The following is a 10,197-nucleotide window of genomic DNA, read 5'->3' as shown; positions in this document are numbered from 1 at the left end:
CAACAACAGCCTGAGAGGGCTACAACAGCAGGGGTGGCCTGTGGCAGCTTCAGTTCCCCCCACTGCCCCTTCCCTCCCCCCAGGGGCTCTGTGTTCACTCCAGGACCCGAGTCCCCATGATGGTTGCATGGAGCTCAGGCAAACCTTACCATTACAGGTTGCACACTGCGGCCTGAATTGTCAGAAATGTCGGGTTGTACTTCCCAACCTTCAGGTACTGGGAGGAATGAAACACAGAAATGGAGCAAGACAGGAACGCAAGGGGAAAGCCAAGGGTCCTCCAGGTGCTAGGAACATGCCCGGTCGCTCTTGGGGCCATGTCAGATCAACAGGTACCAACCCTGAGACCTCCTTCCCCGCAGACATAGGCCTCTCCTTGCTGAGCAGTGGGGACTACAGTATACTCAGGTGTTATATTCTCCGAGGGCTCTCAGGAGGTGACAGCAAATGGGATTTGCCAGACTAGACCAGACCCACAGTCCAGGGGTCCAGTGTTGCATCCCCGAGACCACCCGCCTTCTGCACCCACCCCTGGATGTGCCTGAGGCTTGCTCTTACCTCGCTCAGGCTCTGCTTGCAGAGTGGGCAGCTGGGCCTGTGGTCCAGACACCGCTCCAAGCACTCCTTGCAGAAGGTGTGGCCACACGGCGTGGTCACTGGCTCCAAGAACAGCCTGCAGATTGACCGGCACAAGAAGGAATCAGGCCGGGAGAGGGCTACGGTTAGGGTCTGTTCCATTTAGGGGTCAGACACTTCCTCGTCTCTCTGTGCAGCTGTTTTTTAAGGCAGCGATTTGCAGCCAGGGTGCCTTGAGATCCCTTCAGGGCTATCGTGGGGTGGCACGCAACACAGGATTCACAAGATGTGTGCACACAGAAGTCACAGGAGTGCACTCAGGATTCACAAGACAAACGCAGAGATTTCAAATAGGAATCCATGGCGTTAAAAGCTTTCTGCCCTGCCGTGGCCTTGCTGAGCAATTTGCAATAAGTGAAATTGCTCTATTATCTTTCAGCAGACAGAAATGGAGTGAAAACTAAGAGCTGGCATTGTCAAGGGGGTGCCTTAAGCCTAATGAGGGGTGCCTTGACCCTAAAAAGGTTGAGCACTATTGTTCTACGGAAATGAAGGGACCTTCCCCGGTCACTGGAAAGCCCCGTTTAAAGGCTGTCTAGCACCAGATCTTCTTATAGGCCACGCTTCCTCAGTCTGAGTGACATTTTGCCCAGCGGCTCTCCTTAGCTGGGGTCTACTTGGCCGGGCTTTATTTACTGGTATTGTTAATTATTGCACTACTTTGCAACTGGCTTTTGAACAGCTTTAAACTCAAACTGTCTGCTCTTCTGCATTTAGTGACAAATCCTGTCTGAACTGCTATGTTGGCTGACAACTTAATGAGAAGTATAAATCCCCCAGTCGGCCACCTGGGCTCTAGCGGAGGGCATTTAAGCCCTGGGAAACTGGACCCCGGTGCAGGCCCTGACAGAGTCCTGAAGGGTCAGTCTCACCATGGCCTCAGGAGGGCCCTGCCCCTTGTGCCTGGCCGGGCAGGACGTCCTCTGGACCTGCCCGGGTCACCACCATGGAGTGAAAGTGGCTTTTTTCCACCAGCACCATGCAAAGCCCCAGGATGTGAATGAAAGATCGGGACAAGCCAAGTTCATCCCCAGTGGGTTTGATCCATCCTCCCAAGAGCCCCTGTGATGACAGCAACCAGGACCTGACCTTAGGCAGAGGGAGCACTCCAGATCAGACAGGCTCAGCAGGTCCCCAAGAGCTGGCTGACTAGGGCAGCTGGATTTTGCAGATGCTTCCTCCATGGCTTCTAGCAGTCAAAGAGCAGAGAGAAGAGAAATGCACTCAAAGAAACACGCTGGGGCTTTCATGGAGTTTGTGGCCAGCGGGGACCACTGTGATCACCTTGTCTGGCTTCCAGCATAGCACGGACCACGGGCTTCCACCCCAGTTCTTGCAAAGCTGTGTTGGTCTCCAGACTAGGACAGGAGTGCTAATCCTACCACTTACCTACTGGGCACCGCTCCTGCCTTGATGATGAAGGCTTCATGTCAGGCATTGCCCCCAGCCCCCAGGCAGCCAGGTGGGGAAGCAGAGGCTCCACCTGCCCGTGTTCCCTCTTCTCACCCTCTGCCTCTTGCTCCACTTCCTAAAGCAGAAGAGTTGAACCTCATTTTGCAGTCAACCAACAACCTCTCCGAGGCACGCTAGGAATCCCCCAAGACTTGCAACAGAGGACAACGTATTACCCAAACCGTGCATCTGCTATTCCCCAGGGAGGATGGTTCGTGCTGTGGTTAAAACATGGGGACTTTTCACTCCCATTTCCACCCATGATCTGGGTGGCTTTGACCCTACAATCTGCCATTGTCTTGTACCTCCAAACCAAAGGGCATCTGAAGCAGTGCCAAGCAGCAAGGGGAAAGAGGGGTTTGCACAACGAGTTCTCTCTCTGCTCCCAAAATGCTTTTTATAGGCCGTTTTGTTATTTTTCAGCTCAGTTCCCTTGCTATCTGTGACCTCTGCTGACACCAGCCTCCCTTCCCTTCTCTTCCCAACCCCCAGGTGGGTGACACAGAGGAAGCTTGTGACCACACTCTTCTGTGCTCACCAACACACACACCTCCAGGTCTCTCTTTGCTCCACCACTCACCCCATGCTTTACGTCTTCTCCGCCACGAGACAACCTGAACAAAGAGCCAGGCACTTCCTTCCCTGAGCTGGAGACTTTCAAGCCTTGGGTATCCTCCTTTGGTGATGCCAAGATAGCCGCCGAAGCAGAGGAATCCTCCTTTGTGGCGATCTGCAAGCAGAAGGCATTGGTCGTCTACAAAAAGAAAACTGTAAGGGGGTGGATTTGACTTTCAGCTCAGGTGAGGCAGAGCCAGCAACCCCAGAACACCAGCTTGCCTCTGAGAGAGGCCATGTCCTCATCCATCCAAACTTACATATTTTAGAAGCCAAATAAAGCCAAACTCCAGCCAGAGTGAATGGCCATCAGGGCAGGGAAAAGAAGCTCCAAGTTAGTTTTGCTCCCCGCAAGCTTCATTCTGCCACCGGGCATAATACTGGTTTTCTGCTGCTCTGCCCTCCCTGTTTCACTCACCATTGCACAAAGGCCCTTGCAGGGTACTGAGACCAGAAGGTGATAATGAATCATGTCTTGGTGCATGGGGACTTCTGTCCTCTGCCAACAGAAGTGACACAAGACATGATGATACAGCAGTGGCAGCTGCCCTCAGTGTTGTGGAGAGGAAAGGAGAGGAGCATCTCATGGGTTTGCTGTGCTAAGTCCAAGGCATTTAAATGCTCGTCCTACCCACTAAGGGAACCTGCCTGCCTGCTTAGACATCAGGTCTCTACGGATGCCCAGGGACATGGTCCAGCTCACTCCACGCCATGTGCAAGCTGGGGTTCAGGGTAAGGCAATGCTGGACCTCAAGCAGTGCTTCTGCCTTGTTCAGGAGCACCTTCCCCTTCCAGAAAAAAAGCACTGTGGATCTACAAAGCACCTGGTAAAGTCCAGGAGTGAGCTGTGCTACCGGCCCACTAGGGTTAGTCACCCGCTGATCTTAGCCAGCCATGGGCATGGTCTGTGACCCTGGAAGTTGTGTCCTCCTGGCATGGAAAGGTGCTGTCCTGGATGCACAAGAAATATAAGTTCCTGCAGCATGGACAGAACATGCAACATGACCTTGGTCAGCGCCCTGGCCTCGAGTGACGGCCTCGAGTGACCACCACGAGTGGAGCCAGGACATACAGACATATCACCGAGAGCTGCCTGTGCCTGAAAACAGCCCCTGAGAAGCTCTAAAAAGGTCTCTCCAAGGGCACACACATTCTTTTCACTGAACTGAGTTAAGACTACCTCTGCCAGTGGTAGGGACAGGCACTTCTGCTAAAATGCCAGAAAATGCCTTTCCAGCATAAGCACTGATCACCTGCCTCAAGGAGCATTTTCCAGGTTGGATGAATTGGACCTCAGCCCTAGAGACAGAAAAGGCAAGAGGTCACCTAGTCTGTGCTTCTGTTGAGCAGTATGGGGCGTTTGGATGCTCTTTTACCACGCTGACTGAATGGGCATAGTGGTAAGTGGCTGGTCCTCTATAGGAAACAACCTACCAGTGCTGGCAGCTGATAACTACTCTCCTAACCCATATGCTGCTGAACCCTTGGTCGGCAATGCTGTCAGAGTCAATGTCCAACCCTTCGGACACTGGCACTGACAAGTGAAAAAGCAGCAAAGGCCTTCCAAAGTCTCTACTCCTCCTGCTAAAAGGCCGCTTCCCAGAGGAGCCCTCCACCCACAGCCAGAAGTTGTCTCCTTCCCCACTCTGCCCAGCTATTCGGCCCACCCGTCCAGCCAGCACCCACCCTGCCTTTACTAACTCGGTTACATCTAAGCAATGAGTTTGCTTGAATAAAGATCTTTGACAGGATGCCAGCTCCTGGAGGGCTTTATTATTTTTTTTGTTTTTAACCAGTAGGGTGATCTAGGCAGGCTGAGCTTAATGAGACTTGACAGATGGACTGATTAGCGTAATGGGGTGTTGACGTTCTGTATCTGCAACTTAACGCTTCATTGATGAATCTGGTTACTGTGCTTCTGGACAGGATGAATTCAATGAATGGGCAAGGAAACGCAGAGTGCACGTGAGTTCAGGATGACAAATGAACCCTGCTCCCAGCCCAGCAACTGGCTAGATCGGGGCTGTTGGAAAGGGTGCAAAGGTTAGAGCAGCTGCACGGTAAACAAATGCTCCTCTTTGGTCTCTGTATCCAAACTGCCTGCCGCCTCCGGCATCCTCTGCCTTTGCCAGACATCAGTCAGGGGTGCAGCTGAAGGTGGCCAGGCACGCCTTCCAAAGCAGATGCCAAGGGAGGGAAAAAGAGAGCAATTCTCGTGCACTGCCAAGATTGGGATCTGAGCAGAGCCCAGCTGAGTTCAGGTAAGACAGCTGAAATCTTGTTCAGTCCTGGCAGCTCCCGGCTTGTGTAACTGAAAAGCCCTGCCGTCTGGCTGTGTAATTCTGTACTGCCTCTCCTGAAGTCACAGCAACGCCAGCCATGCTGCCAAGTGATGTTCGGTGTAGGATCGAAAGGACTGAGGGAAGGGGAAAGCCACCTTCGTGCCCTATGCCCAGCATAAATTAGAGCAGCCTCAAGGCTGCTCAAACTTGCACCTGGCTTGGGCACACACAGCGACAGACCTCCCCAGTTGCTGAGAAGAGGGTGGGGGAAACATTCACGTTTGGCCTTCAGATTTTAGCCCAAGTGCAGTGCTGCCCCTCACCCCCATCACAGGCCAGGTGCTGAAAAAGATCCAAGAAGAAACTCATTCAGCTTGGCTCCAGGTGCAGAGGAGCCTGCATCATACGCTGAAGCTGGCCCCACAAACCTGCACTAAGTCTCCTTCCATGACGTTCCTGGCCAGGTGCTGGGCAGGACAGGCAGCCATGCCTGCAGCTTCTTGCATGCTGAGAGAGCTCACTCAGCACCTGCCCCGTTGTACCTGGCCTTTAGGCATGAGTAAGAGAGGAGCCATCTGCTTCCAGCACAAGCTCAGGAGATCCCAGCACAGAGGAAATAAATGCCTTTGGTTGACCGCAGGCAAAAAGAGCAACATGGCCAGTGCTAAGAGACACCAGCCTTTTGTAACAGTGCCTGTGTTCAGAGGGATGAACTCCCTGCCAAATACCCCTTGACAAGTACCGTCTGACCCTGAAGAAGGACCTCCCCAAGGCCAAGAAGGGCTCCATGCTATTAGCACTTGTCATCACGTACTCAATAATTCATCCTGGTGGTCACATCTTGGCCTGACAAGCTGTACCACTCATGGCCAGAGACTCGCTCTCCCACATTGCAACACACAATATAAGCTGGCACAGTGGTGAAGTGCTGGATCCCACCCCTCCTTGTCCTCAGTGAAAAGATCACCTTAACAGGTGTCAGACCAAGCCCTGGAGCTTGTGCATGGTTGGACTCTTCATGAAGTCTGCAAATAGTGCCCAAAAGACAAAGCATCCTGGAGGTTGGGGCGGGTGGAGAAGAACATCTAAAACTGCCACGTGGAAGTCTGAGAAGGTTTCAGGTTCTTGGACCTGAATCCCAGGGTTTGCTAAGAATCTGCTCAAGTTCAATCCTCGAGTGCTTCATATTACTAACAGCTCAACCTGCACGCCTAAGTATTTAAAGGAACAATCCTGCACGTACCCATCTCTCATGGAGAACCCCAGGCATCTCCACGAGGGCTGGGGAGGAAGAGTTATGGCATCCAGGTGCTCTGTGCAAGACACCGAGATGCCAAGCACCGCCCAAAAGGAGAAGCAGGATGGGATGGCGTCCCTGACCCCTTGTTGGAGTTCTGATGCTCCCATGAATGACACTGTCCCCTTCCCCACCTCAGTGACCCCACATTTCATGCTCCATGTTTCCCTTAGTGCACTCAGAGGCCCCTGAATAACCCACATGCCCACATCCCCCCCAGGCACCAGCTGACTCACCCCACGCTCCTGCAGTTTGCTCCTGCAGATCACCTCCAAATCTTCCAGGGCTTCTGGACACTGCCGCAGAGCCACAGATGCCTCTAGCTGGCCGAGCTGCAAGGACACATGGTCTGGAGCTGTGGGGAGATGCCCACCGTCCTGTTATTATGAGGGCTGTAGTGAATTCTCCCATCCAGCCTTGCATTATACATGTGCAAAATTAATGGTACTCCCCTGAGCAAGTCTGGCAGGGATGTGAGTGTGTCACGGGTACGTGACAAAGATCTGGCACCGAATGGGAGGTTTGCATATCACATTCATGGGAAAAGGTCAGTTTTCCTGCTGCGCCCCAGCAGGATAACACAGGACTGCAAGTGCAATTGCTTTCAATCTGTATGCCATGCAAAAGCCCCAAAAGTTGCACTATTTTGCAGCTGGCTTTTTAACAGCTTTAAACTTGATTTGTCACTAAATGCAGAAGAGTAGACAGTTTCCATCTGAATGAGCATAGCCAAGCATGCGGCCTTTGAAGTTCACTTGAAGGTTCAAATTCTAGGAAGCAGGGAGGCAAGACACTACGCTTGTCTTGCACTACACAATGCACATGTTAAACATCTCCCTGACAGATTGCTAAGAAAGGGGAACTAAGAGGTGCTCTGCAGCCAAAGCAGAAAAGCCTGGGGCTGAAATTGGGCAACGTACTAGAAATGGTTTCCAAGCCTGATGGTAACTCAAGTGCAGAGCAGAGTAGCCTGCGAAGAGGCTCAGAACAGTGCACCCCATCATCTTCAGTAGTGTGCTGGGCATGCAGCAGGTCTGGGTTGGATGGGGACATGCTCCCCTCTGCCCCTGTGCCTGGTTCCTGGCTTGCAGCCTCCATCGCAGTCCCAGACCTGGCTATCGATGCAGCTCTGCCCACGATCTGCAGTCCGGGCTGGCAGCCAGCTGAGGCCAATGTGGACAATGGGATTGACCTATTCCTGTCACCCTGCCCAAACCCGCTTTAGTCTGCTTAGCCACCTGCTGTGTCTTCTTACAGGCCTAAAAATGAGCATGCAGCCTTTCTTTTATTCATCTGTGCCCTGCCTGACACAATGGCACTCTGTTTCTTGACTGGAGCTTCTAGGCGCTATTACAACATCAGGATAATAGCTGCAGCTGCTTGCACAACTGCTTGAGCCAAGTCGAACAAAGCTTGCACGACTGCTTTCCTTGAGCAGCCTCAAACCCAGCTGTGCAGGGTCTGTCTGGTAGGGGACCAGGGTGCAGAAACCCAAAACTCACTTCTGCTTTTAGCCTGAGCCAGGGGCTGTGCTCAAAAAGCCAGACAGGAAAGACTGGGGGGACGGGACTATGTTGCATCTCTCCCTCGGGCCTTATAAACTGCAAGTAAACTGGGTTCTGGTGTTTGCCAGCAGCCCTAGTGACAAAAACTAGAGGGTTATTTTCTACCTGTACAGACGCACACACATCTGATGACTATGAGCTTCCTGCGGAAAATAGGATACACTCGTCTCACTTCCTTTCCAAGTCCAAGATATAGCTAGATGCTCTTTTTTTTGCTCTTGGCCTGTATGTCCCTTTACACCTAACTGTATTTTTAATTTGATCGTCCCTCCAAGATAAGGGCACGTAGTGATGCTCACTGACACCGTGTTCATTAGCTGACGGGCCAGTTCACAGAGCGCGGCCTTAAGGCGGCTACACAGTTGCTGTGGTCTTGCCCTGGACATGCAGAGCTCCAGCCACTCTCGCGGATATTGCTGTCACAGGACCATCGGGCAGGAGAGTTGCCAAGTCCAGCCCCTGCTACCACCCTGCAGAACCCTACTGATGAACTTTCCCTGCTGCATCTTAACACTAGGAGCTGTGGTCCCTCAGGCAACATGTTACCTCCCACATCAAAAAACATCTTGAGCCTGCTCCAGCAGGCAAACTTCCCATGGGAGACAGCCCTGAAAACGGGTGGTGCATTTGGCCTCTGCTGTGATGTTCCTGGGGAGTGGCTTCCCACAACCGGAGAGTCTTTGCCAGGGCTGCAGTCTTCCAAGATGCACAGGTGGCCCAAACAGGTGTGACCATGGGTGTATATACAATTAGCACGTGGGCGTTCTTCTCTTCTGTGTTGTAAGACCAGGACTGTCTAAGTCAGACAATTGACCCGTCTTGCCCCATCTCCTGTCGCGCGGGGGCAGAAAGGGAGAACACACAGGGTACAACCAGGTTTTTTTTCCCCCACTGTTCCTCTGTCCCTTGTAACCTCCAGCAAGGGACAGAGGTTGGGGAAGTTTTGATTCAGAGCCCAGGCCCCTCACTCCCGTGCTCAGTAGCGACAGATGCCCCTTTCCTCCAAGAATGGGTCCAGTCCCTTTGTAAAGGCTCAACTTCCACCGCACCTCATGGCACCAAGCTCCACCCTCTAATGACCCCCTGTGCAACAAACCTTCCTTGTGTTTTCAACTGGCTACCTACTCGTTTCATGTTATGATCCGCCCCCCTCATTCTTGTAATGCGAGAGTCCATTGTAAACCCCTAGCGACATTTTCTTCACCATTTCATCATTTTGCAATCCCTCCTTATCTGCGATCCCTACTCATCTGCCCCCTCAAACGTCTCTCTTCCAAACTCAACAGGCCCAGCCTCTTTAGGCCTCTCGCCACGCCGCTCGTCATCCTTGTGCCCGTCTCTGCGCCTTCTCTAGTTCTTCGACATCCTTTGTGAAGCGCGGGGAGCAGAGCCGCCAACTCCTCATCTTCTCCCATCTCCAAAACCTTCTTCCTCCGAGTTGGAAGCACAGCTGGAGGCCTTCGCTTTGCCCTCACATTGGTTCCCTTCCCACCCTCCTACAGCCTTGCAGGCGGGTGGAGAATGGGTCAAATACTGTCTACGCTTCCCTGCACGAACGTGTCTTAACTAGTGGCACAGCAGCAAACTCGCGCCGGTAACTCTTCCCCCGACGTGCTCGCATTTTACCAGGCTATTTGGATGGTAACGGGAGGGCACCGCACTGTCTCCTCCACAAAGGAAGGAAGCTATTTATACAGAAGTAAATTACTTTCAGCCGTGGGTAAGCCTTGCCAAGAAAATACCTGGAGCCACATTAAAAGCAAAGGGACGTGAGATTGAACTTCTGGCGTCTCCAGCTGTCCTAGAGGCGAGGATAAAAGTGCGCCTAAAAGAAGGACCAGCTGTACAGTCAGTCTCGTAAAAGCTGTCACCCACAATTGTGGCCTCTTGCATTTTTTCCCCTGGACCATCACCAAGACTCCTAAAGAGGCTCCCTTGGCCCAGGGCCGGGAGGGGAATCGACCCTTAACTGTCCGGTCTAATAAGAGCGATGCCCCTGCCCGCTCCGGGCTGCGAGGGAGCCTGCGAGGCAGGGGCTGGGGCTGGTCAAGCAGGGCGCCGTGGCACCCCGCAACGCCCCACCGTCCTTCCAGGGGTGCCAGGCAATGGCAGGAGAAGGGCGGTCGAGCTGGGAGTCTCCCGAGAGGCTGAAAGCTGCGAAGTGGCAAAGAACAACCCCCCCACCGGCCCCAACCGCCCCAACCTCGCAGCTGGCTCCTCACAGAAGACCCTGGCTCGCGCCGCCGGCCCGGCCCGGCCGTGCTTACCCGCAGCCCGGGCCCAGCCCTTGTCGAGCAGGCTGCACAGCAGCGCGTTGCAGGGCGGCGAGCCCCGGGCCCGGCCGCACGGC

The 10,197-nt window shown here is 53.4% G+C and overlaps 1 protein-coding gene across 1 annotated transcript in view; it reads right to left on the bottom strand.

The window, feature by feature from the left end:
• The window catches only part of LOC109289859 (LON peptidase N-terminal domain and RING finger protein 1-like), a 20,681-nt gene extending 10,490 nt beyond the window's left edge, over positions 1 to 10,191 (bottom strand). The window contains exons 1-6 of the mRNA XM_019506101.1: positions 10,115 to 10,191; positions 6,519 to 6,637; positions 2,669 to 2,818; positions 2,026 to 2,164; positions 1,726 to 1,825; positions 559 to 673 (exon numbers count right to left, since the gene is read on the bottom strand). Coding sequence (XP_019361646.1) covers positions 559 to 673; positions 1,726 to 1,825; positions 2,026 to 2,074 — 264 coding nt within the window. The 5' untranslated portion in view covers positions 2,075 to 2,164; positions 2,669 to 2,818; positions 6,519 to 6,637; positions 10,115 to 10,191. The remainder of the gene's footprint in view (positions 1 to 558; positions 674 to 1,725; positions 1,826 to 2,025; positions 2,165 to 2,668; positions 2,819 to 6,518; positions 6,638 to 10,114) is intronic.
• Positions 10,192 to 10,197: the final 6 nt, after the last annotated feature.

Source organism: Gavialis gangeticus, unplaced genomic scaffold, assembly GCF_001723915.1.
Source record: "Gavialis gangeticus isolate Ggan-Ray unplaced genomic scaffold, GavGan_comp1, whole genome shotgun sequence".
NCBI lineage: Eukaryota > Metazoa > Chordata > Crocodylia > Gavialidae > Gavialis > Gavialis gangeticus.
This window is presented reverse-complemented; position numbering and strand designations above follow the sequence as displayed.